Here is a 27720-nt window from a genome sequence, read left to right as displayed (position 1 = left end):
CAGTTTAGCAGTTGTAAGATGGTATATAACATCAATGTTTTTTTTTTCATATGTGTTAAGTACTTGGCATATAACTGATCAGCTGAAGGATGATTCATTGCTCAGGTCCTGTTATTTTTTTTCTCTTTTTATTTATTTGTTTTTTTGCAATTTCATCTTCTGATACCGTTTGTCAGCTATAATAGTATGCTGGTGAAGATTCTCAGTCATCCAGGACATGATGAATTCAAAAAGCTTTCTCCTCATCTGAGGAGAAAGTTCCTCGGACGAGGAGCGAAACGTCTTCTGTTACAAATAAAGTCCAGTTGTTTTTGTATTGAACGCTTTTTGAATTCAGCTATAATGGTCTTTGAAGCCTGAAACTTATTTTTTTGTCCCCCACTTGACCACTTTTTTAAAGTGCACAAAGCTGTGTGCCTAAGTACTGGATAGAAAATTAGGACAAGGTTATCAAAGGCCAAAAAAAAAAAAAAAAAAATGTAAAGATCTTTAGACTTAATTGATTAAGACCACTTTAAGAGATTACAAAAACATACTTGGAAGCAAATTACAAGAAAATTAGGAGTGGTTTAAAACTTTGGTACTGTACAGTAAATCCAATTAAGTAGTTTAATTAACTGGTAAATACAACTGTTCTAACTAAATTAATCATAGATTATGGTATGGTATGGTATAAAGTTTATTCATTTTAAACATACAAAACGGTTTCATAACTATAAAAAAATACAAGAGATTTAAAATGAAAGGCAGCAGAAAGAAGAAAAAAATCTTATCTGCCCCTTTTTTCAAACGATTAGTTCAATCATAATAATCTTCAAGTGACGAAACAAAATGAATAACTCTTTCTAATTTTTCTAATTGTAATACAAAACACACTAAGCTACTTCATATATATATTTTTTTTAACAAAAACAAGATTTTAACAAAACAAGACAACAAAAACAAGATCTTTTTACAAGATTATAAACCAGATTTGAATTATCTGATGAAGAGAAAAGGAAGTAGGCCACCAATTAAAGATACTTCAACAGGGAGTCTGAGGAAAAGAACTGACCTCAGTCCCTTTTATCCATAACACCATTCTGATTGGCTGCTGAACCTGTCTGTCAAAAAGAGAGAAGCCACTCATAGCTCGCGTATACGTCACGAGGCGGGGCTTGCGGAAGAGAATGAGCAAGAGCAGAAAGAACATTGTGTCAGCGCAGCTGCAGCTCCGGTAGAGGGAGGAATAATTTGGGATACGCGTTTGATTTTGTTCTGTCATTCATCTTTCAGGAATACTTTTATTTTCCACCGTGAAGGTAGGTCACAAATTATATTGATTTCAGAGTTGGATGCGTGTTTTTTTTTTTAAGCTAACAATTTCATTCACTCATCTAACCGCAGCAGTCCAGACAGGAAAGTGCACGCGCTAGCTAAAATGAATCGGGATACCTTAACGTGAATTGTTTCTTTAGCTAGCGTTAGCTAACTGACAGCGGCAGGAAGTTTCTTATCTCAGAGCCAAAGGAATTACAGTTTTCAAGTCGACCTTGTTGTTTTTTTAATTTAAAGAGGTAAAATGGGTTGTTGTTGGGTGTTATTGAACTGGGTGGGGTAGCTAACCGTAGTGCGGCAGGAAAACTTATCTCCGACAGATCCACGCACACAGACGGAGGTGCAGTCAGCACAAACCGCGCCCTGGCCCCTGGCATTCTCCCCGAACTGAACAATAGCGTTCATACGCAGAAATGTCTTATGAACTCTCGTTTTTCACATACCGTTTGAATGAAGTCGAAATGTTTCCACCCAGAAGCGTGGTTCTGATTTGACCCACTAACACACAGTCAGTTGTGTGGAAGAAAGGGGCTCCTAGCAGTCGACCTTTTCATGAAGCACATCTCCAGCTGCATGAGTGTCTTCAGGCTCTGCTCACTGTTGTAACACGTGGAGGACCGCTGGTAGAAAACCACTCTAAATCAGTTACTTATGCTAACTGAAGGCAGACTAGAGAAATGTTTTAATGAATATTTGGTACACTCAGTCCATTTATTACTGTGTAATAGCTGCTCTTTGTAGCCAAAAAACATCCCAGAAGTTTGGTTTAATCATGCTCAAACATGATGATTGTCACCTTGCATCTCATTTATCTCGTTTTAAATAAGACAGATGTTATACATGTACATTTATTATAAGGACTTTTTGACTTCATGATGCAGCATATTAAAAACGTGCACAATATATTTATTAAGCATTACCATGTAACCAAATCATAATTCTTAAAAAATTGAAAGAGGAACCAAAAAAGTGATCAGGTTTATTTTTGCATGGCTTTTCAATTGACCTGTCTGTTCTTAAGCAGCTGTAAATAACAATAAACTAACAATAAAAACAAACAACATAATTGTAAATTGATCCACAGCTCTGTATTTTTGACCAGTGACTCAGTTTAAACTCCCTTCATCAAAGTGGATGAAGGCCCACTTTGCTCTCTGTGTAATCCCTCAGATCTTGTGGTTTTGCTTGGTAATGACAATGACATATTTTGAATTGTAATTACTGGTCAGTGAGCCAAGAAAACGTACATTTATTGCCTCTGTGGTGAAGTAGGTTACCCTTCCCTCAGGAGGTTTGCCTGTGACTCTTGCAGGGGATCTCAAGAGAGGTGAAGGTTGAAAGGACAACCTGGGGTCGACAGTAGTACAGCTGTGTTTGGATTTGTTAGTCTTCTCAGACACATCGAACTCTGCTTGATGAGCACCAATACGAGGCCTTTAGGAGTGCTTTGCCTGTCTTCTTATGGCTTTGCGGATTGAGGAAGTGGGTCAGGAAGAAGCAGGGGGAAACATAAAATGTAAAGGGGGGCTAGCTCAGCAACAAGGGTTTCTTCGCGTGGGCTATGGTCCACTTAAGTGCATTTTTTTTTAAGATTCAAAATCAAATGACATTGAAATGGTGTCCCAACATATTACATATATGTCATACATGAAAATTGAATACAGATTATCTAAGAATGTTCAAAATTCTACTCATCTTTTACATTTTTATAAAATTTAGAAACGTCTGCTCTGCTGGAGGAATTGTTTTCTATGCAGGAAAGATTGCATAAAAAAAAAATCCAAAATGACATACCTTAGTTTGTTTTCTTGTTAAACTTTTTGCTGTTTAGCTTAAATCATGACAACTTGAAAGTCAAAGATTTTTTAGTCTTTTAAAACTTCCTGTTACCCAATACCTGTTTTAATCTGTGTTGTGATTTTTTTTCCCACAAAATGTGAACATTTCTTTGCGTTTTATGCATAATTAAAATTAATTAGAAAAACATCAGTATGTTATTAGCTACAGTACATTTGTCAACTATATACAAATACCAGTAGTTGTTTTTAGCCCATGTAGTTCACGCTTGTATAAAATATAGTGTGCATAAATTTGTTTTTGTGTTTGCCAAAGGCACAAAATGGTTTAAGTTCAATTCTCTTGCACTTGTTGGAGGAGAAAAATAAAGTGTAACAATGACCAGGACTATTTATTTATTCTTGGTCTTTTCCACAAAGCTGACATCTGTTGAAATTGTGTTGTTTTGTGTGTAACACTGGGGGAGGGACAAGTAGCTGATCAGGAAGAGGAGACGACTGCTTTGTTCTAAAGAGCGTACGTGTGTGTAAGCAAGGAGATATGCTGTACCTACCTACGTGACATTTGTTAAAGATGTAACTTGATAAACACATGCACCAATAACAAGAACCATTACTGTTTTTATTACTATTATATTACTTTGATGCGTTTCCTGTTAAACCTGTGCTTAAGGATACAGAGTTTTTAAGGTTTAATTTTCTGTCTAGCAGAACTGAAAGAGGATTTAATCTAGAGTGCTGCCTTGAACACTGTCAGTTTCACCTTAAAATTTGTCAGATAAAGTTACATATCTTATCCGACACATTTTTATTTTCCTGTTTTGGAATGAGGAAGTTGGAATCTGAACTCTTAGCGCTTGTGAACATGAGACTTACTGGCAGCCTATCCAGTGTATAACCGGCTTGTCGCTGGTTGACAGCTGGGATGGGCTCCAACATACACATGTCTGAACAGAATAAGATGAGATAAGCTTTTGTATGAATTAATTAAATCTGGTAATTATCAAATTTGGGTTTTATATCACCTGGTCGTTTGGAATAGGGTAAATGAGATACAATAGCACCTTATTTCATTGTTGAATATTCAGTGAAATTTAGCTGAAATAAAATCTCAACAGTGGGTTGTGGCCTTGACTACAAGAAAAGGATTTTTCAAATGATCTAGATGACAACCAAACAAAGGGCCACCACTTCATGATTATTGCTATGACCATATCACTTGACCTATCAGGACAGTTGTAGCAGCCACATTCCTCCTTGGAAACCATATCTACAGTGAAGGACAAAAATGAATTAAAACTTTAGAACTAACTAAATAAACTTAAATAACCTGTAACAGCTTTGTTTTGTTTTTCTCATTAAAGCTTGTATGTTTGACACTGACGTTACCTCTGTCCTGCTCTGCATTTCAAGGTAAACGTCTCCCAATTAAAACGTTGAGTTGTGGGTGAATCTCACAAATGGGCAAAAAATTAAAAATAAATAAAATGCCTGTAATTTTGTCGTTTATTTTCTATGCTGGTGAAGATTATTTCTACTACTGAAGCACTCACGTAATTATGCTCGTATATTGTCATTTTAAAGTTTATATCAATAAATTAAAACCGTTATAAAATAGGTTATGAAATAGTTTTGGTCAGTAAGTAAAATACCAATTTTGCTTCATTCATTTATTTTTATTTGGAATTTTTACCATCCTAATTAAACCTAACCTTTTTTTTACAGTGACAGCACCATCTCTATGAGTTAGTCTCCAGAAATAACCATCATATTATATTACATTAAACTGTTCATTCTTAATGATTAGGCCACATAAAATTGTAATGTGGTTATCTTTTACACGTCGTAGAAGGTCTTCATTAATATAAATAAATGTGGAGATAAACTTTGTAATTGTTCCCCTACCTCTTCATTATTAGCTCATCCTTACTGGTGCTTTTAATTTTGAGCTCACTCAGCTTGTTATGATTTTAAAAAGCATCAAGGACCGATGTGTATTCCAACATCATTCAGGGAAAAATCAAAACCTTTAAACTTTTTATTTCTTCTCAAATTCAGATGTAAAATTAAAACTTTTGACGTCTCTGCGAATGTTTTCTTTGCATGTGCTTTGTTGAAGAACTCTGTTGAAGTACTGACATAATCTGGCTGTCTACAATTTACAGTAATTGGCATGTTTAATTGTAACTACTGTAAAACTATACAATGTTAAATGTCCCTTCTCATTAAACATGGACTTTCAGTTGCCTTCAGAATGACAAATGTCTGTTTTTACCATTTGACAACTTCACAATGAGATTCACGAAAAATAGCTCCCTTTTCAGTGCTTTATTTATCTATTGTGTTCAGTTACTGTGCAACTTGGGTCAAATGACAGGCATTGTTTGGTGGCCCTAAAAACATTGAAGGAATGGCATTCTATCACACTAAAAGTTTTTTTTTTAAATCTGGGCTGTTTCTCTGCTACTGTAAAGCAAAACATTTTCTCCTTGGTTTATTGGATGTGTAGATTTTTAAGGAAAATCCTCTGGTTTAACAGAGAACTCAAGTTTATAATGGAGGCATACATCCCTCTGTTTCCCTTGTTCTTCTCTTACCTCTTTACAATTGATACGTGTAAATATTTATTGGATACAAGTTGCCAAAGAGTGCAAACTGTTGCCAAGTTTCTATTGCTGTTTTTGATGTATGTTTAAATGTGGTCATCGTGTCCATATTTAAAAAGGACTTGATATGGGTTTGTGGGGATGAAAACTTTTGCTACATAGGCTGTTTCACCGAGTTATTTTGACATGAAAGAATCAGCACAGGTGTGTTGAGGGACACATTTCACATCTGTGCAAATTCAGTAGAACATGCAAAAGCAGAAATTGGTTTCAGTGGAATGCAGTATGTGGGGTGAAATGTTAACCTACTGTGTGTGTGTGCATGTGTGTGCGCGCACGTGCATATATAAGCACATTAAAATTAAAGGAACTTGACTCGGTTGTTTCCAGTTTGAGCTCACATACCATAAACTCATGTGACTGTAAGCCTGTAGCATATGAACTGTCATAAAATTTAGTCAGAAGAATGAGGATGTTCTGAAGCTGTAGTTCCTCTCAAACAGGTCAAACTCTGCTCCGTCACCGGTTCAATTTATATAACTAGTTGCAAAAAAAAAAAAAAAGGCACATCAGCAAATAAGTTAGTCATGGGCTAACCTACATGCTGTCATTGCTGACCTGAAATTTCCTTAACATTTCTTCATAGATGTAGTACCTGATACTGTAACTCTGAGCACTGAGAATTAGACTGAACCCTCATGCTGCCCTTGGGTCAAAGAGACCTCCAAGACCCCCGTTTTAAAACTACCTACAAAAAAGGTTAAGTCATGTCATCTGGACACGTTTCTTTACAGGTTATTTTGACCCAAGGGCAGCAGCAGCATTAACTGATGCTCAGTGACAGACAGTAATTTATGCCTGAATATCATAGTGATGCCTGAGCATTAATACCAGTCATGATTACAGTGTCATTAAGTTTCTCCATTGATTAAAAAAAAAAACATTTTAGGTTTTTGTGAGATTATTTTTGCCTTAAATGCATAAACATGTCTACCAAAGGCATACATTTTTGCCTTTATTTAATTTTCAGTAAGCTCCCATTCTGAAACTGATTCTTTTCTATTTTTCAAGGGATGATCAGGACAAGTACGGTAGTTTACGCTTTAACTTTGTAAATGGCATAATGTCAAGGCTGGAGCTGGGTAAGGGATATAAGTGACAGGCAACAGAAGATTTCTCAGAGAAAAATAGATATTTGTTTACACCATGAGCAATCAAAACTATTGGTTTTAATTATTTTTTTAATCTTACCAGTGGCTAACGTAGCAGTCTCAAAAATAATACCACAAACATCAGTCTACACGGGTATCTGAAGCTGAAACAGTCAAAGGTCAGAGACCTACTCGTTCTCTTTTGTTTTTCAACTGGACTTTCCCCTTTTAAGGCTTGAAATTTGGGAGACAATTCTGTACAGACATTTAAATATGTAAAACAATGGAGTGCATTGTTTCTGTTAAGTGTGTGTGACTTGTTTGTATTCTACCTCTTTTTGTTATTACACTGGTATTACAAATCACTGGAGATCAGTTCAGTTATACATTTAATTGTAAGGTAAGTGGTCCTATAGGGGAAAAAGTAAAAAAGAGGTGTAGGGATAAGAAACAGAGTAACATTTCTGAAATGCTAGATTATTCACCTTCTGAAATTACTCCATCTCTTGACCTTTCTGGTCTGATAAAAACACGTGTTTTTAAACTTTGCCCGAGTGACTTTTATTTTTATTTATTTTTTTGTCATGACTACTGGCCTGGTGCTACCAGTTATGTTGATGTAGTGATACAGTATGGTTGTTTTTTGAGTTCCTCTTAAACATGCTTTGACACGTGCTGGAATTGAAAGCATCTGAAATGATCTGCTTTTCTGTAGGTCATGCACAGCCACTTCCTGTGGAAGCTGAGGGACAGTTTTGTTCCTGCCTCAACAGATTTCACTTGGCTCTGCTTCTGCCATCAACAACTTTTTATTAAAGAACCTTGACATTTCACTTGAACGGTTTTATGCATATGTAGATTAGGCTACTGTCTGTGGAAACGGGCATGACCGTGCATGTGAATTACTTTATAGTTATAGCCCACTCCCTTAACAACAAGTAATACAACAAAATTGTTTCCTAAGCTCTATTTAAACCCCTGCTGTGTACTCTGAGTTCACTCCAACATTCACATCATAGTCCGGTCAGAGGGCTGTTGCACCATCAAATCCAATTAGTCTAATGTTAATCTTAGTACTGAGGCTATGCTGGCAAAAAGTTTCTAAAAATACATAAAATAACTTGCATTTGTGTACTTCATGTTAATGTTCACTTTGTTAAAGATCAAAAACTTGTATAAGTTGCCATCTACTTGAATTTGAGTTTGTTACATAAGGCCTTAACTTTAATCCTAAACAATTTTAAATGCTTGGGATTAAAGTGATTTAGGAATAAATGTAAGGAAACAGGCCACAGCCCTTACTGTCTAAAAATTACCTTTTGATATAAAAAGCTTATTGTAGCTAACAAAACCGATTTCTGACTGCTCATGACAAATTTCAAATAAATTACTCCTTTTCCACAGTATGCTTTATTGCTTTTTACATTACTCTTTTTTAATTGTTTAATTTAGAGATCAGACTGTCTATTCCAGACAAAGCAAATCACAAAATTTAGACAGCTTTTAAAAATGCATTTTTAAGCTTACTGTTACTGTACGCAAGCAGATCTATATTTTGAGTAAGTTTAGGATTTATTTTAACATATGACATTAGGTACTTTGGTTTGATAAGAGTTGGATTGCTTATCTCCTACTTGTCGACATGGTGAAATATTTTCTTAAGTCAAAAATGAGCCACACAGGTCTTGATCATGCTCACTTTTTTATCCCTGGTCTTTTCATCTACAAACGCACCAAGAACCTAACACCTTCAAGACATGTTTCACATCCTGTGCAGTGCCTTGGTCTGTAAAACTGTTTCCATATGCTGTAAAAAAGTCTTAAAAGAGGAACTTTGCAGAGTCATCTGAGAAAATGTACTTGCATGTAGTTTTTTTAGTAATCTGGTGTTGGCCAGCTTTGCATTATCTTTGGAAGTGCCTTGTTGTTGTAAGCAGAGCAGTGGGACCCAATCCTTCTGAGTGAGCATGTTTTCCAAAGCACCCATCTGCCAGCGAATTGTTGCTTTGGTGAAGATTTTCACTGAACCAGCCACAAAATCTGTTTTTGTTTGGATTGGGTATGTCAAATCCCCCTCTGGAAGTGGTTCTTTTTGTTCCTGTTTTGAAGATAAATGCTCTTAGTTCTTGGTTGTTAAATATCTGGCACTATGGAAGACCTTCAAGGAAAAACAACTCGGTAGAAACAGTATGACAATTATAACATATCATAAAACATGAAACTACTGTATAGCACATTAGGAAACTACATGTTAATTCTTCTCTGCACATTTTGCAGATATGAGACGAGTTGTACGGCAGAGCAAATTTCGTCACGTCTTTGGCCAGGCGGTGAAGAATGACCAATGCTACGATGACATTCGAGTTTCAAGGGTCACATGGGACAGCGCCTTCTGTGCCGTCAACCCCAAGTTTGTTGCCATAATTATTGAGGCCAGTGGTGGAGGAGCTTTCCTCGTTCTCCCTCTTCAGAAGGTAAGTTTGAGTTGTGTGAATGTGATTTCATTCAGTGTGCACAAGTGGATCACCAGAACTATCTCATAAAGTATTTTGAAGGAGTTAACTATGTAACCATGTTTGCTTATAATACTAAAGTTATATTTAGACTGACGCAAAAGAAAATGGCCTCTTTGTTTAAAGTTATAACCAATATTTCACGTTTTGCATACAACAGTCATTTCAACTCATGCAAACTGTAGTGCTGACGCTGCATGTCAGTGTATTCTGGGATTAATGTTTACCAGCAGGCTGTCAGACACGCCCCTCCTTTACGTGTAAAACAGAAACGACTCCAGAGCCAACTGTCTCCTGATTCTTGTCTCCATATAAGGAATCTCTCCGCAGATTTACACTCTGGTTGGGCAAGACTGCATTTGAAGAATTTTTTTTTTTGTCCAAGTAACTGAGTTAGTACTGCAAATCTCTTTTTTGTTTCAAACCATCTGTCATGATAGGATTAATTAATGTGCAATAGAGGTCAGAGTGATGTTTAAAATAGCTCCCCCAGAGAACTCTTGAATGACATTATACTTGATAGTGGGGAATGGTTGTCTTGCTGCTTTTTATTAGACTCGAGCATTGGCTAAGTGTTAGGTCCTAACACTATGAATGACTAAGCATCACAATGCTGTTGACAGATCAACTCTCTGTCTGTAATTAGTATACAGCACCACACTACCGTGTCATATGAGAGGGCTCTGGCGTAGCGACTGGATGCTCAGGCCTGTCATCACACAGCTTACACCTCTCAGCACCTCATTCAATGCAGAACCTGTACTGGAGGTGGCCTGTGAGCTCATTCCTTTTCATGCTCCTCCTGCTCCCGTTTTTGTCTTTGATTTTGTGTGAGCTGCCCCCTGCATGCCGTGTCTTTTGTACAGCAATAGTTTGTCTACAGAGCAAGTTTTACTTTCACAACGGAATTATACTGCTTGAAAGATTCTGAGGTTTCTATGTGAAGAAACAACCTTAAGCAATTCATCTGTAGCGAGAGGCTGAAAAACACTTCTAACTTCTAGATTACTCTGCATTTAGGTTGGTGTAGTTGACAAACCAGTACTTCAGCTGAAGTATTTTCCTCGTATCAGCAGCCCAGGCTTTTAGACTGGAGTTGAAAGGGGAGCGCCATCTTCATGAAAATTTATTGTTGAGCATTTTATGACTGCTGTCAGTTTAACCTGTACTTCTACTAAAGCATGTGAACAACTAATCTTCAGGCAGTCTTGTACCTAAAATTAGCTTTAAGTTCTTTTTAAATTAATGAACAATCCCTTTTCTTTTTTAACCTTTGTATTTAGCCTTTGTCACTGTGCTATTTTCACACTATTTTTTTATTTATATTTTAAGTCCCATCTGGAAATCTCCGTATAGCCTCAGCTGTCAATGCAGGTCTCAAAAGTGGGACAAGTCTCCCCAGAAACAGACCAAACTGCAGTGAACCAGCATTACAAAGTTGATCTCTGCATGTGGGGGATTTTCTAATAATCCACCTGAAAAATCACCAGGATAACATTTGTTTAAACTGTTTTAACGAGCTGTTTGACCATTTTAATTGTTAGTTTTGAGCTGCTATCTGGATAAGATTGAGCTTGATTTAAGAAAGTTTGATTTTTTATTTTTTTTTCTAAGCCACAAATCCTCATTGCTCTTCTTTCTTAACCTGTCCCTTTTCTAGCATTGGTGCATTTGTCCAGCCAGCACGCTGTTTCTGTACGTCTCTGTGGGTAGCCAGCTGCTCAGTCTTTGTCCTGCGTTTACTCCACAGTTCAGCCTTTTGTCATTATTTCACTGAATTTTGAGGGGGGGGGGGGGGCAGAAGTGCGGTATTACTCCTCCCCTCTTTAGAATTAAGCCACATGAAGCTATGCAGGCTTTTATAGAGATGTTTATTAAATTCTTTTCAAAAAGCATTTACTCTATATTATGTTCTATATTTTTTTTTTTATTATCAATTTGAAATCACCAGTAGTTGATCTGCAACTGACCCTCATGTCTGAGTCTCATTTGAGCAGTCAGGTGATGGGGTGGCTCTTTGTCTGACTCACAGGGATGTGGGTTTGTGCGTCGAGCTGCCCTGACTCAGCACAGCTACGACTATTGTTGCTTCATCCTGTCAGAACATAGGGATATATGGAGAGGGGATCAGATGTCAAGCTAAACACATGTCATCCTCTTCCCTCATGCTTTCAATCTCCTTTTCTCATTCGTTGCTGGATTCCAGCTAATTTATTCCCTAATTTCCATATGAAGGAAGTTGTGGGAGTGATGGCAACAGGCAAGTATTTAGTGATTTTAAAAAGATTTCCTCCCTACATAAAAGAGGAAGTTTATGTAAATTATGACAAATACAAATATTCATTACTCATAAATCTGATTTTGATTTATACATGGATGGAAGCGTGTTATAGGGATAGGGAGTGTGTGGTGATATTTCTGTTTTGTCTGATCCACCAGCCTCGCAATGTTTAGGCTGCACTCTGTTTTTAAATGCAAAATTGCATTGGGTGTGCTTGATTTCCAGGATGTTTCCCTGCACCATGGTCAGTTTTGTTTTAAAAAACCTCTTGATTTCTCAGTTGCCTCTGCCTTTGCCTCTCATTCCTGCTGACTGCAGATTTTACCATATATGGTCATTCACTGCTCCCTGCCTGACAGCCTTCCAGGACCATTTCCTCATGCGTCGCCATTGGCTGCCTCACGCAGCGTCACAACACTCCAGCGTTCGAGGATAGGCCAAAATTTGAAGAGTGCCCATGATGATTGAATTGGGTTGAAGTCTCGTTTTTTTGGGGGTTTTTTTTCCACAAAGTCAATCAGTATATTAAAGTGCTTTATTTAAATATAATAACAATCCTGGATTACTGAGAAATATGCATTTCAGGACTAGAGGTTTCACAGACGTGCTAAAAAAAGTCTAAAAGGAAGATATATTCTTGTATAAAGTCACATTTTTTTAATAATTAGAATAAAAGACTGCTGTAAATAGCATTAGATTTTTTTTTTAATGTATTTGTAATTACACAAATTATTCCTGCGATCTTTCTTTGTGTTGCATTTTGTCCTCCTGTTACAAATAAATTGTTCAGTGTGTACCATTTTTAGTTAATAAGTTTGCAGAAAATGTTATTTGCAAACTCCAGATGTGCATTTTAAACAAGATAACCATCCAAATTTGTTTATATTTACTATGGTAAATCTTTCTTTGAATATTTGTCTCATCCAGTCCTGTAGGTGTTATGTGAAAAAGCTCTATTAGGAATCATCCATCCATCCATTATCTTTACCCGTTTATTCCATTTTTGGGTCACGGGGGTCGCTGGTGCCCATGTCCAGCAATCACTGTGCGAGGGGCGGGGTACACCCTGGACGGGTCGCAAGTCCATCACAGGGCCACATAGAGACAAACGAGACAAACAACCATTCACTCTCTCACTCACACCTAGGGACAATTTAGAGTTACCAATCAGCCTAACATGCATGTTTTTGGTCTGTGGGAGGAAACCGGAGCACCCGGAGAAAACCCACGCATGCACGGAGAGAACATGCAAACTCCACCCAGAAGGCTCCTGGACCGGGGTTTGAACCAGGGACCTGTTCGCTGAGAGGCAGCAGCTCTACCAGTTGCGCCACCGTGCTGCCTATTAGGAATCAATTTGGCCAAATCAAGCCAAATTTCTGTGTGGGAAAAAAATAAAAATACATAACTAGACTTTCAGCATTAAAAAAAAAAAAATCACTGACTTGTCTCTATTGCACACAGATGGGAAAGAAAAATGATTGAAATATTAAAGTACAAAGATGCAGTGGTGGAAATTACAGGTCACAGCGGATAATCTTAATGCTTTCACCACTTAATTTTAATCCACATCATAGCAAATTTTTGTTCATAATTACTTATTTTTCTTATCAGAACAGATGAGACGAGCAACACCAAAAACAAGCCAAATAAATAGATTGTTTCTTGTGTTTTTGAGGCTGCTCCCATTTGCAACATGTAATGTGTTTAAGAAGTAATGTCCAGAACAAATGCAAACCTTTTTTTTAAGTTAGCCATCAGCATCTAAATCCTACATGAGCAACTTTAAAATACTGTGGTTGCTTATGAAATTTAGCCCCAAGTACATTGATTGTAGTCCAGCAGCCAACATCAGTTTTTTAGGACTTCTCAGTTACTATCTGGAATCTAAAGATTGTTTTGCTGCTTGTGACAAAAGGTACTGTACACTTTACAATATCTTTTTAGCCCATGTCTATACAGGTTTGTCTGTTTGAATTGCTTGGTTATAAAAAGCCCAGGTTCAAAGTCCATGCATATCTTTTGCATTGTGTTGTCCCTGCCCTAATATTAAGATGTAAAAAAAATAAAGTCAGGTTCTGTGTGTATTAGCATTGTTGCTGCTGCTACCCTTAGCTGTTTGCATCAACCATTACAGATGCATGGACTTGTAAAAGTGGAAATTTCCATGGAGCTGTGAGCATCCTTGGACAGTATGCATAGAAGGTGCGTGCATGCGCGTGTGTGCGTGTGTTTGTGTGCGAATCACATGTTGAGCTGCAAGGAAAGGAAGTGTGCAAGCCTCTTATGTGAATGAAAAGAATGTCCTCTCTTGCCTTGAGGGAATACTGTTAGTTTTTTTCCCTTATGTGTTTCAGTGTGGTGCATTGTATTCATCGCTCTCTCATTTTCTGCAGTCGTATTTGTTGCTATGCAACTGGTTGTTTTGAGGCCTCAGACATTCTTCTCAAAGAGAGTGCAGTTTAGTCATGAACATGTTAGGTGTTTCACTGCTCAACTGCTGTGTCTGGTCCTTTGCTTAGTGTGGGTTTGTCTATTATTATTATTATTATTTATTATTATTATTTTAGCTTTATTTAGCTGGTAACTGATGCAGTGTTTCCTCTACCGTTATCTAAGGATGGGGCCCTGCCCTGTCAACAGAACAGAGCGCCCTGTTTATGGAAATGTCCTTCAAACACCCATCGACAACTGGCGGCACTAACGTAGTTCTAAGCTGGCGTGACACAACACACAACACAGACATGTCTCCACCCCCCAACGCCACCGCTGCTCCCCCCTGTCAACAAAAATCCCCGAATAGATGAGCGCCCTGCCAAGGCAAGTGACCTAAGGGGAAACACTGTGATGGTTAATTATGTCTTCAACTAGAGCCCAACAGATATGGAAATTTTCACTATCGCGATACCAGTAGCGGAAGGCTAATGTCGATAACGGATATAATGGCAGAATTTTTTTTTTTTTTTTTTGCTTTGTCCACCCCCAATAATCTAAGTAAACAGTGTGTGGAGCAGGGCTTGAATATAATATTGCAGCTGTTAGCAACCATGAAGCTAAGCAAATCAGATCCATGCTATACCTAGTTCCACACTAAGTTTACAAGTGGTGCACGGGCACAGTCTTTCTAACATCTTTTCACATTTTCTACCCTCCACTAGTCACCATAAAGTTATCGATTGTGTTACAAAAATATAAATTCAACAATGAAACACCCTTCCCTGTTCATTGTTTGCAGTCAGTCACATATGTGAAGGCCTAATTTGTACTGACTGCAGCGACTTTTATTTGTTTTATTTTTTGCAGAGAAGTAAAGATTTTAGAATGAGGGAAGAGGTGCCTTTAGCTTTTTAGCTAGACCGCCTGTATTACACGCTGCTAGCTTAGCGTGACTTGTTTGAGTTGTGCGCTGTTTATACAGACAGTTTTTGAGCGTGTGTGTGTGTGTGGGGGGGGGGGGTTTCAGCTTGAGAGAAGAGGCAACGTGGGCACTGCTTTTAGCATTTTAGCTATATAGCCTATATTTCACGCTGTTAGCTTAGTGTTATGTCATTGCCGGGGTGGGGGTCAGTTTGGTTTGGTAGGCGGGGTGCTCGGTTTTGTTGACGGGGTTGGGGCACCCCGCTTGTATAATACTAGGAGAAACACTGAATTATGGCTGGTTGCCAGCATTTATGGGGCGAAAATTAGAAGTGCTTGTATCTGGCACGAGTCCATTATCACTGATAAAGATAGGTCCCCAGATGCCTATATTGGTCTTACTGGTATATCAGTCGGGCTCTACTTCAAATGAAGGTTGTCTCCATCCCCCTTCCCTTTCTGCATTCAATGCAAAGAATTTGAAGATGTTTTAATGGTGTTTAGTTTTCCACTAAAAGTTGAACATCTTAAAATTGAATATACACAGGTAGTTTGTTGGCCGTCAAGTTGATTAAAAATGAATAAACATCTGTTGTGATATATTTTTAGTTCCAACAAAAACTTTTGAAAATGTACAACTGTGTAGTCTAAGCTATTATGGCTTTAACTCCAACCACTTAAGTCTGTGAAAATAAATGAATTTCAATGTTTTTTAATATGAATTTTTATTATACGTGTATTGTGATGAAAAATAAACACTAATAAACATAATTAACTTCCAAGTATGCATAATCTGAAATAAATTTAAATCGGCAGATTTAGGTTTTGTGGCCAGCAATTATGAGTTGTTTTACATTCATTATCAAGTACACTTTGGACAAGCACAACAGAGTTGGTAAAATAATCCTCAGATGTGAACAGAGTCAGAGGGTGAATAATGGATTTTTAGACACCAGTATAAAAGTAAAAAAGGTAAATTATCTCATTTTCTGAAAAGTAATGGCAACTAAATGCTTCCAAGGATGAAAGCTGACAGGAAAAGTGTTTTGAGGGAAGAACTTGAGTGGTGGAGAGCGTTAAAGTGTAACTTAAAGCTAAGATCATATGAAAATGAGCTGAGATGAGCTCTAAAGGGAGAATTCTCTAACTGATCCTAAAATTAGGTGGTAAACAAAGGTGTCAAATATTTGCCATTTTTTTTAAGTGTTTTTTATTAAAACGGACCAAGTTGCATTAGTAATCATTTGATGATGTAGAAAATGTGTTGGAGGCATAAAAATTCAAGTCAGACATAAAACAAATGCATAGATTGACAGGTGTTATGTACAGAAGAGGATTAGGGCCACGGTACAAAAATACATCTCAGAATTCTGAGCAAAAAGTCAGAAAAAATAAAAAATTACAATGGTGGTCCATAATCCTGTTCTGTAATTATGGCTTTACAATCACTGCTGATTTATTTATTTATTTATTTTTGTGTGTGCAATGCTTTGTGTACAAAAGACCCAACTTAAACAAGCTTTTTATGATGTTAATCTGACTGATTTGTAGCTTTGTAGCTTTGTTGAAATTATAATGTAGTTGCTAATTTTTGTGTAGGTGTTTGTTTATTTTTTTTCTTCTGAACACTAGTATGTGAAGTCTGTGGCATTTTTTTTTACGTTAATTTCAGTAACATTAATGAAATCACACCTTTCCTTCTCAGTGCTCTATTGTACTGGGCAGATGTACTGGAAAAAGCTTTAAATCCATCTTCTAGTTAAGTGGTTCCCAACCCTGATTCTTGGGGAACACCATCCTTCATGTTTTAGTCGTTTCCTTGCTTCAACACACCTGATCCAATGATTTAATTACTTCGTCATGTTCTGAAGAAACCTGTAAATCACCCATTTATTAAAATCAGGTGTGTTGGAGTAGAGAAACAACTAAAACATGCAGGATGGTGTTCCTCAAGGATCAAGGTTGGGAACTCCTGTTCTAGTCGATGTCCCCGACATTAGCTTCTAATGGAACCAAAAATATTGTTTTATAAGGCTGTCTTGAATTTGTGCAAATAGTTTCTGAAAGTTTTCCAATGATTGCTTCATTTTAGTTATTGTCTTGATTTAGTCTTTCTTGTTAGAATTATGCAAGTCTTTGTCTTGAAGCAACGTTACGTAATTTATGACAGACTTTGACATGTTGACCGTTTTAAGAAGGACAGCAGGCAAAGCTTCTTGTATCTTGGATTGTGATGTTCGTTTGTTGTTTTTATCACCATTTGTGCTTTATTGTGGCCCTGTATCATGATGCCTGAGACATGATGCCCTTGTTTGTTTTTCAGACTAAAATCTGTTGTGTAAATCAGACACAAATACCATTACCACATTAATGGGTGGTGTTTTAACACCCACTTGCTCTTATTAGTCATACTTATATCATCGCTGCCTTGGGCCAAGACAGGCCAAGACAAGGAATGTGGTGGGTGGAGGCTCGTTCTTTGGTTGAACTCCTGCTCTGAGACGATCCTCTGAACCTAATTAAGAGATCAGCTTGGTTCATTTAAAATTCATTTATTCAGCTGTCCTTATTCATAACGTTTAAAAATCTGTTTTGAACACCTTCTGCTGTTTACACTGACTTTAAAAAAAGCAGCTGAGAATTGAAAGTTTCAAGGTTTAAACCTTGAATAATTTAAAGCAAACATTTTTGCCCACATATCTTTTGAGGTCTTTGGCAGTGGCAATGTGTAAATATGTGTTCAGCACAAATTGATGTTGAAACATCAACCCTACAAGTCTAAACTGGTTAGGCAATAACTATTCAATAACCACTCATTACTTGTTGCTTTTTTGTGGGTAAGCAACTTGTGAATGAGACCAACCATGATTTACACTTGTAATGTTCAAATATTGTGTGATGATTGCTATAAATATTATGTTGTTTTTTTAATTAAATGGTTGTCTTTGAGGACATTGTTGTGCTTTTAGACTTGTTTATGCAGTTTCTCTTGCCATCACCTGGTCATCAGCCTATTTCCTTCCTGTGTTACATCCTCTTCCTCCTGCCTTCTGTAAATCTAATATAAGACTACTTTGACTTAAGTATAGCAGTAAAATGTTTTTATTTGTATGTGAACTAAACATGGGTAGATTTTATGCCTGCTTTAACATTTTCCTCATAATCTTAAATATTTTTTTGTTGGATCTCATTGCATTAGTGTTACCTGCTGAATGGTGGCTCGTAGAACCCTTTTGACATCATAGTCTTGAGCGCTCAAGATGTAGGTTTCATGGCGTGTTCAATAGATTTGCACCGAGGTGTAGATGAGAGATTGTAATTTTTTTTTTCCACAGACTGCATGTCCTCAAGCAGACGTTATTTTTGCATATTGCAGACTTTGATCACTTTTTTTTTAATGAGATTTGTACATGGCGCTCCAGAAGTGTCTGCCAGAATTTTGCACAGCTAAAACCTGATAATGTTAGTTTTTGTCTTGTGAGTTTACATTTTTAAGTACAGTACATTCATTACTGTACTGTACCAAATGAAAGGCCTAATCCACAAGATGATGTTCTAGTTCATAGCTCGTGCCTTACATTAAACGGGTTATTGTTGCCATCAAAGCAGGCGTCGGAGGCAGGGTTATGGAAGGCAACGAGACCAACTAAAACTTCAGGACTGCCATGTTTAAAAGTTTTTACAACTGGCTTGGACCACTCCCTACCGTATTGATATTTCTGGATGTTTTGCGGTCACATTAGGTGAGAATAAACATGGTGGTGTTATTTTAATTCCTCATACTTTCCAGTATTTTTTCCCTTTTTTTATTTCTTGCGTCTGTTTATTGTAAAACTGTGACCATCCATTTGAACCTCATTTTAATCGAAACATGTAAACAAAGACATTTATTTTCTGTCAACAAATACTGCTGGCAAACAAACAAGTAGGGATAATTTTTCTTCAGTATTTTATTTTCATTTTTTAAAGTATTTGTGCTGACCAGTGACCCAGCCTGACAGACCACTATAACCATCTGGACTCTTACACAGAAATTCATTTCACCAGTGTTGCACAAACTGAAGTTCATTTTCTTCTGAAGAATAAAGAAGCATTTAAACAGGAGGAAGATCTGGAAAGTATACTAGACTGGTGGTGCTTTAACAGGGAGTTGTTGCTGGAGACGTATAGCTGCAAAGTAATTAAAGACTGAACAAGAAATGGTCGGTGAAGCCTTCCAGATGCCTGATAGGAAACCTAATGCTTCAAAAACCAATTTGTTCCTGTCCAGTGCTTATGCGTTAGTTACCCACTCAAGGGGCAAATCAGTTGAGCTCACTGTTAGAGTAATCACTTTGACAAATGCTCCCCTGAGTTTTAAATATTCGTTTTCACTGTACCTCATAACTCGTTCCTTCATTCAGTAGGTCGTCTCTATTCTCGGGTGCGTTTTCTAGTATGTTAAAGTAGAAGCAGGTAGTGTGGAGCTGTTTCTTGTATTGGAAAGACTATCAGGCTTTGAAAAGAGCTGCTACAGTGGGTGACCTCATCTGTCCCTGTGGTGGGACTCAACACAGACGTGTGTGTTAACACACTCACTAAATCCTCTTCCACTTTACTGAGAGCATGTTGTTTCCACATTCATGGGTTTCAGATATAAAGTCATGTTTTTTGTTACACTACTTGTATAAGAGAGGGTACAATTTATGGCTTTGTTTGGGGTTACTAGTTCAGAAGAAAACCTATGGTAATTATTATTATTTTTTTACATGAATCTACTGTATATTGACATTACTCTTGACTTTGTTTAACAGTGTTTGTTTAGGGCGAGAGGTTATTTTTTTGTTTTAATAATCAGCAGTCGTGTTACCACAAACACCTGTATTTGCAGGTTATTGTATTAAAACTTGATGGAAAATTTAATATCAGAAGAAGAAAAATCCATTAAGGTGCACTCATTTCTTTAGAACGAGTAACAACTGGCACTGCAACCTTCTGACTACAGTTTACAGTTTAGATTGCTCAGATGTCATGGCACCTAAACCAAGTGAGCTGCAGGGGAAGAGAGATGTCTGTACACACCTGATCACTTTCCTTACATCTCTGGATGTTCAAGTGTGACTGTTTGCTACTCTTGCACACAAACTCGCTCCATTACAGTAAACCAACAGAACTGATGAAGACTTAATAGTTAAAACTATTGGGTATTTTCATACATGCTTTATTTATGTATACAATTGTTTTGTTTAAATATTCTTATGGGACCAAATCCATTTTATACAACTGAATTGTTTTTAAAAACTTCCAAACAACAAAAATGAGGTTATTCTTTTTTTCCATACATTTCTGGCTCAATTACGTAATAAACTATGTATTAGTGGTATTAGTTATTTTATTTATTTATTTTTTATTTGTGTTGTAATCAAACAAAATAATAGCATTTATCTCAAATTAGTTTAAATATCTTTGCTTCATATTTTTTTAAAATGTGCTGCAGGAGAGAATTTACTAACAAATAAAAGTGAAAGGTGGTAAAAACAAAATCAGTGCTGTTGTGCCTTTTTGTTTGTGCAATTTGATAACATTGAACATGCAGCTCCCCTCTTTCTCACATCACTTGTTTAATACTTGAAGTGTTCAAGTTTGTGATATAGCTCTTTTATTTGTTTGTAGGTGGGGTTTAAGATTACCCGTATGTCATAATTATACCGTTTCAAAAACACAGATCACTGTAATATTATTTTTTACTCTTGTTTTTCCAGACAGGACGCATTGACAAGTCCTACCCAACAGTATGTGGTCACACAGGCCCTGTGTTAGACATTGACTGGTGCCCCCACAATGACCAGGTCATTGCCAGCGGATCCGAGGACTGCACAGTGATGGTAAGGTTTACTTCACAAACCACACTTGTAATTAGATAAAATGGCAGAATCATTAAGCTATAAAGTGACGAGACTTGATGCCTTTATTGCAACAGTCCAGGCTGTTGTAACCCAGGCTTGGTGGCAGGCCTCACCCTCTGGATTAGATTAAGCTCAAATATGTGTTGTAGGAAACAGAGCTGGGGAATGATTTAGCTGTTTGTTGAGCTGAGGTCACTGCCTTTTCTGAGACTGCTTTTTTGTTGGTCTTTCCTACACGTGTCCTTATTTGGGCTCAGATTAATTTTCATCACTTCCTTACCTGAAAGTCAAAACATCCTGTTTAAGGTTTAATTCAGTGTAGTATTTATGTTTACAGAAGTGTAAGCCATGAAGAGAGAGATCAATCGATTCTGCTTTTTGTAGCACTTACTGTTTAGATGAGTTGGGAGTGATCAGATCTAGCTTTTATTTATGTATTATTATAATTGTATTTTTTTTTTACATTCTAATTTATGGACTTCAATATCAGTAACTTTGTTTTGGCCATCCATACAGGTAAGATGAAAATAAGTTTTAGACTTTAAACAACAATCCGCAAGAAGTGGTTGTTGGAATCTTTTAGCATTATACACATCTGTTCATTATGGGACATTCATCAGTTGAACATTATTGGTAGAATAAATACAAAAGTGTGAAGATGACTGGTTGGCACAATAGTGTCACTTCCACTAAGCTGTCTTTTCTAAAGAAAAGTTTAAACAGGATAATGTAGGGGGTGTTATGTATAAATGTTGTAAGCAACATTAACAGTCTAGCCAGATGATATGATCTAAATGTGTTGGTTTAGCCTCTTCTGAAAGCGGAGGAGGAGAAGTGGCTTAGAGGTTAGAGAAGGTGAGTCTGTGATTGGAAGGTCGCCGTTTTGAACCTGCTGACAACAAAAATGTGGGTGGGAAAGGTGAAGCACCCACCCTGCCTCCATTCTTATATGTCCCCCTCCTTAATCTCCCAGCTGCTCCCTGGGCAGCTTGGATAGCATCCGTCTGCTCAACACAGAGGGCTGTGGTTGCAACAGGGAGGGTATCTGACGTAAAGCCATTTGCCAAGTCTTCTTGCAAGCTTGCTCGCTGTAGCGACGCCTGAAGAAGAGCGCAGCCGACTGAAGAAAATGAAGCCCCTTCTGAAAATGTTTGCTTTTACATGTCTATCTCTGCAGCTGTTCATTTATTGTTTAAATCAGATAGTTGTTTTACCAGAAGTATTAGACATTTAAAGCTTCCTGTCAAGGAGACGGGACTATTTTTTTTCTTGCTGATGCTCTTACGCACAGAAAGTCAAACATGAAATATGTTATTTTTTTACTCAAAATTTCTCTCCCTGCTCTGTGTTTAATGTGCAAAGATTTGTGCTTTGTTAAAACTCAGATTATCTGCTGGTGTCACACATTTTAAAAAGAACATTCAATGCTCTAATAACCTGAAAGTCATATCTACAATGAAAATAAACTAATTAGATAAAGGAAAAATAACTCATATCAGCTTATTTTGTAAAAGTTAATCTCCAAAAATATTTGCAAAATGTGACTAAATGGATGCAGTTTGGAGTTTAGATTAAAATAAACTGAACAGACAACTACCGGTATGTTGCTGTGCCTCTCATTTCCTCAACATACTGGTAGTTGTACATTTCTCCACTAAACATGTTGAGAAGTACTGGTCACTGCTGCCCTCTTCAGGCGTTTCTTAGTAATGATCAGACTGATGTTTGCAGCTACACAGAATGTTACTGTCCAGTTTTTCCAGAGTTTCATGTTTGTTCTCTATAGGTATGGCAGATTCCCGAGAATGGCCTCGTCACTTCCATGTCTGAGCCCGTGGTGGTTCTGGAAGGCCACTCGAAGCGTGTGGGCATCATCACATGGCATCCAACTGCACGTAACATCCTCCTTAGTGCAGGTAAGATCTCAGGTTGAAGATGACATTTTAGCAGCTAGATCAAAAACATAATCTGCTGAGTGAGTTTATTGCTGACTCTGCCTATCTCCAGGTTGTGACAACCAGATTATCATCTGGAACGTGGGCACGGGCGAGGCTATGATCAATCTAGAAGACATGCACCCTGATGTCATTTACAACGTCAGCTGGAACCGCAATGGCAGCCTTATCTGCACCTCCTGCAAGGACAAGTCCATCCGTGTCATCGACCCCCGCAAGGAGGCGATTGTTGCTGTGAGTTTCTAAAGAACCCAATGTTTTAGTTTTTAAGAAACTTTTCACCACTGACATTTTTCCTTTAGCAACCAAATACTTGTGTTTTGGATTTCTCTCTTTCCTCTGTACTGCAGTGCTCCGAACATTATTGTTTTGAAAACAAATACAAAACTAGATTACTGTAGTCTTTTCAAGAGCACTTAATCCTGATGAAAGGATAATTTATCAGATTTAGATTTTAATGGTTGCTTTAATTTTTTTTATTTACACTGTTTTTTATTATTCAGTAAGAATGTGTTCAAGATGAGTTTAAGGTAATTTGCCTTAATTTTGTGACATTATTATTGCACATGAACACATCAGTGTTAATGCTTAAATTATATATTGTGCACTCGTGTATTGCAGCCAAAACTGAGATTAAAAAGTCCTTAATCTGGTCATTGATATTGGTAATTTAAAATGTTTTGTTTCATTTGTGCCAAGTGTTGTAAACTGACTGAGCTTGTGTCAGAGAGGGACTGTGGTGAGAAGAAATTACTGAAGCATTTCTGATGTTGACTCCACAGGAGAAGGAGAAGGCACATGAGGGAGCTCGACCCATGAGAGCCATTTTCCTTTCTGATGGCAACGTCCTCACCACTGGTTTCAGTCGTATGAGTGAGAGACAGCTGGCTCTCTGGGACGTGGTGAGCTGCTTCATAAACGCTGAATTCAGTCCTGATTTCAAATGACTGTACTTTCTTGTTTTATTTATGTTACAATCAGTTTTAAACAACATTTTATTGTCTTTAACAACCTTTGAATAAACCTTACATACAGAGCAGATGTTTTAAAAGCAGAGCTCTGATTTATTTTTTTTATTTTTTTTTTTAAGCAAAACATGGAGGAGCCCATGACTGTTAATGAGATGGACACCAGCAATGGAGTTCTTCTGCCCTTCTACGATCCAGACACCAACATGGTTTACCTCTGTGGAAAGGTGTGTGAACTTTACACACATACTAGTTAAACAGTGAAGCATTTAAGAAGAAGGGACAAAGAACTCCAAACAGTAGAAATAAAACACATCTTTGTCTTCTTGCAGGGAGACAGCAGCATCCGTTACTTTGAAATCACGGAGGAAGCTCCATATGTTCACTTTCTCAACACCTTTGTCACCAAGGAGCCTCAAAGGGGCATGGGCTACATGGCCAAGAGGGGCCTCGATGTGAACAAGTGTGAAATTGCAAGGTGATATAGCTAAACAGCTTGTGACATCAGGAATAATTTGTCTAGTTCAAAATTTTTCCTGGTTTTACCACCAGGTGGCAGAATGGAGTCAGTTCAGATTCACAAGAAACTGTTATTTTTGTTGTTTAAGAAATGTATCGGACTTTAAAGAAAGTGTTTTGTATTTTTGTATTATTAGGTTCTATAAACTGCATGAAAGAAAGTGTGAGCCCATTGTGATGACTGTACCTCGAAAGGTGAGTCCACCCTAAAATACATCCTTTCATCCTGTTATTTGATGCTATACTTACAGTTTGTCTTGTATTCTTCTGGGTAAAACCTTGGTCCTTAAATGTTTTATTTTCCCCTTCAGTCGGACCTGTTCCAGGATGACTTGTACCCAGACACAGCTGGGCCAGACCCTTCCCTGGAGGCTGAGGAATGGTTTGAGGGCAAGAACGGAGACCCCATCCTGATCTCCCTGAAGAACGGCTACGTCCCGGGCAAGAACCGGGAGTTTAAGGTGGTCAAGAAGAACATTCTGGACAGCAAGGTCACCAAGAAGACGGATCATTCGAGCCCTGCCAACAAGTCTGCCTCCCCAACTCCAACAATTGTAAGTGCTTTTGCTTTTTCCTCATGTTTTCTGGAGTGTGACATAAATGTTACTCTTGATTTTAGTCGTATATCTGAAGAGCTGCATAGCACATCTCATCAGTAACCAGTTTGAATCGTAACAAGCAGCAGTCTGCATGAAGAGCTTTAAAAATGTTTATCCTGCTTTGTGACCCACAAACATATGTACTACTGCTGCTTCTCGCCCACAACACATCCATGTACATGTTTTTCTGCAATCCTCTGTAATCAGTCAACATCAAGTCAGAATTTATGGTTACATTTTGACTTGGGTTTTGCATTTTGCTCTTTTGAGACCTGACATTTGACCTCATTACAGATGTGACAGGATTTGTTTTACTGCTAACTTTGTTTTCATTTAAAAAAGTCCAAGCTGATGTCTAAAAAGTTTGTCGTGTTTTCTCCAGAAATCTGAAGCAAAGATGGAGGAGATCTTGAAAGAAATCAGATCCCTCAAGGACCTGATCAGCAGTCAGGAGAAGCGAATCATCAAACTTGAAGAGCAAATGTCCAAAGTTGCCCTTTAAGTACCCCGTGCCCCGGCCCGCCACAGTTCAGGACTTTCCATTGGCTGGGGATTGGGCGGGAACAGTCACTGCCTATCTCAATGACAGTGTTTGGACTGAGTCCTGCCAAGCAACAACCCCCAGCAACATTCCAGATAAACTTTTTTTCTTAGCCAACCCACCCCCCACCCCCACCCTCTGTTAACACAGGTGGAATAAGAAGGATGTGGTAAATTTAGCAGAAAGTGCTTTTGTGTTTTGGTGTCAAAGGACTCGATTCCTTTTATTCTGCAGCAGTCTTATTTTCACCTAGTCGGATGAAAAGGTCTTCATTCTTATGTTAGAATGACCCAAAATAATAATAATCAAGCATCCACAACCATTCCCATTTTCTTTAGATGTCATTTTTTAAGCAGGTTGTTAATGTTTTATGTCGTGTCCCAAAATGAAACTGTTGCCAAATCTCAAATTTTGTTTACCTCTCTTTAACAGTATTTTGTTTTCTGTCACTCCACAGCTGCTCAAAATGCAAAAACAGGAAAACTTGACGTTGTTGACTGTTTATGTAAAGGGGATTATGTTAGCACTTAAACGCTATGAGATACAAATTAGCTAGCTAAAGTTTGCTTAAAATAAATATTGAATATGAATATTTAAACTTCACTAAAAACAAAAACATTCCAGTTTGCCACAGTCAACATCAAACATTTAAACATGCCCTAAATGACCACCATCTGTATTGAAGCTGAACAAACAGCTTTCTGTCATTTTTGTTTATTTTTTGTCATGTTTTGACTCTTGACACCTCAGTTAATGTAAGCATTCATAATACTCCTCCTTTCTTCTTACACCTGGACCTTATAATTATTGGAAAAAAAACAAAAACTTCCAGTAATCTCATTGTTAAAATTCCAACTTCCTCTTCCTGTAAACACTGCTGCAGTGACTCAGTGACCAGTTAATGTCCTGATCTGCTGCACACTGGGTGGACAAAACTAACTTGAGGATTTTTGTTTTTGCTGAAAAGCTTTTGGGTTTTGTCAAAAGTGCAGTCGCCAACATCACTGCTGCTTAATACACAACTGTAGTCAGATTTTCCTGTTTTTTGTTGTTGTTGTTGTTTGCATAAAATTGCCAACTCGAATCACTATCTTCCATACAGTCAGAAATGCAAATGATATCATTTATCACATATCACTGTTCCAAACCATCTGTTGATAAAGCTGGCTGTTACTGCAGGAATGGTTCATGATGGACCTTAAAAATCTAAGACTGAGAATATATCTTCATATCTTTGGCCTTTAGGTTCCTGACGCTCAAGATGTTCAGTGTTTTTTGTTTATCAAAGAGGTTATGATGGTTGAAGACCTTGGAACTGGAAGAAATGGAATAGCTGAGATGCCACTCCCCTGTTATTTTTAACCTGTTTCTTGTTCCAACTGTGCTTATACCCCTCTAAGCACCTCCACGTTTTAGTTATTTTGAAGATTTTCCTCCCCTCCATTGTCCCTTTATAAATACAAATCCACAAACCATCAAATTCTCTTATCTGCTCCACAACAAAAGCTCTATTTTCTGATGTTTTAGATTTGTTTCCCAGTGGGAAGCTGAGACGGGTATTGGTTCAGTCTGTTGTTTGCCTTTGTTAATTGTCAACACTGTAAAGACCTGAAAGTGCCATAGAGGAAACCCTGGAAGTGTACTGGAGACTGTTCTGTGAGGAGTTTTTGTAACGAGAAGAGGTGCCTGGATTGACAACCGCTTTGAGGTGCTATAAATTTTGCTAACACCGTGCTCCATAAGTGCTGGAGGATTTTGTTAATTCCTGCCAGTCCATATGACTCTACACAGACAGCATTTTGGGTCACATGTTACTAGGAGCATTGATCCACTGACATTTTTTACCTTGGTACAGGCTGTTTGAATCAAAACATGGTTTAAAGTTATACCAAGAATGTCTTGACTTCACAGCCTTGTAGGTCAGTTGGATGAAGACAAATTGAGATGAAGCATTTACAGAATGGTTTAAAACAATATCCTGCCACACTAGATTGTTTTATAGCACTGTCGGCACAAAATAAACTTGAGTAGTAGCTAAAAGTAATCCAAAGGGACTGAGTAGGTTGAATAAATGTTCAGTTGAATGGTAGATGTATGTTTGTAACTGAGGTCTAGCAAAAGGAGTGAAAGTTGTGTAAATATGATCGGATACCTTTTTTAACTCTTTGTTTTGTGGTTGTGCTGAAGAGGGGATTTGTATGGGTGGTGGGTTTTAAATGTGTCCCCCCTCCC

General features: G+C 37.6%; 1 protein-coding gene across 1 annotated transcript; it reads left to right on the top strand.

Annotated features, from left to right (window-relative positions):
• The first annotated feature begins 1170 nt into the window (after positions 1-1170).
• coro1ca (coronin, actin binding protein, 1Ca) lies at positions 1171-26282 on the top strand. Its single transcript, XM_037681045.1, has 11 exons — positions 1171-1301; positions 9148-9344; positions 20763-20885; positions 22693-22822; positions 22914-23095; positions 23644-23763; positions 23952-24056; positions 24162-24307; positions 24486-24543; positions 24660-24902; positions 25330-26282. Exons 2-11 carry the CDS (start codon positions 9150-9152, stop codon positions 25447-25449), a joined length of 1422 nt encoding a protein of 473 aa, XP_037536973.1. The 5' UTR covers positions 1171-1301; positions 9148-9149; the 3' UTR covers positions 25450-26282.
• The last annotated feature ends 1438 nt before the right edge of the window (positions 26283-27720 follow it).

Source organism: Nematolebias whitei, chromosome 8 (assembly GCF_014905685.2).
Source record: "Nematolebias whitei isolate Nwh7 chromosome 8, NemWhi1, whole genome shotgun sequence".
Taxonomy (NCBI): domain Eukaryota; kingdom Metazoa; phylum Chordata; class Actinopteri; order Cyprinodontiformes; family Rivulidae; genus Nematolebias; species Nematolebias whitei.
Note: the sequence above shows the minus strand (reverse complement) of the source record. Positions and strands in the feature narration are given on the sequence as shown.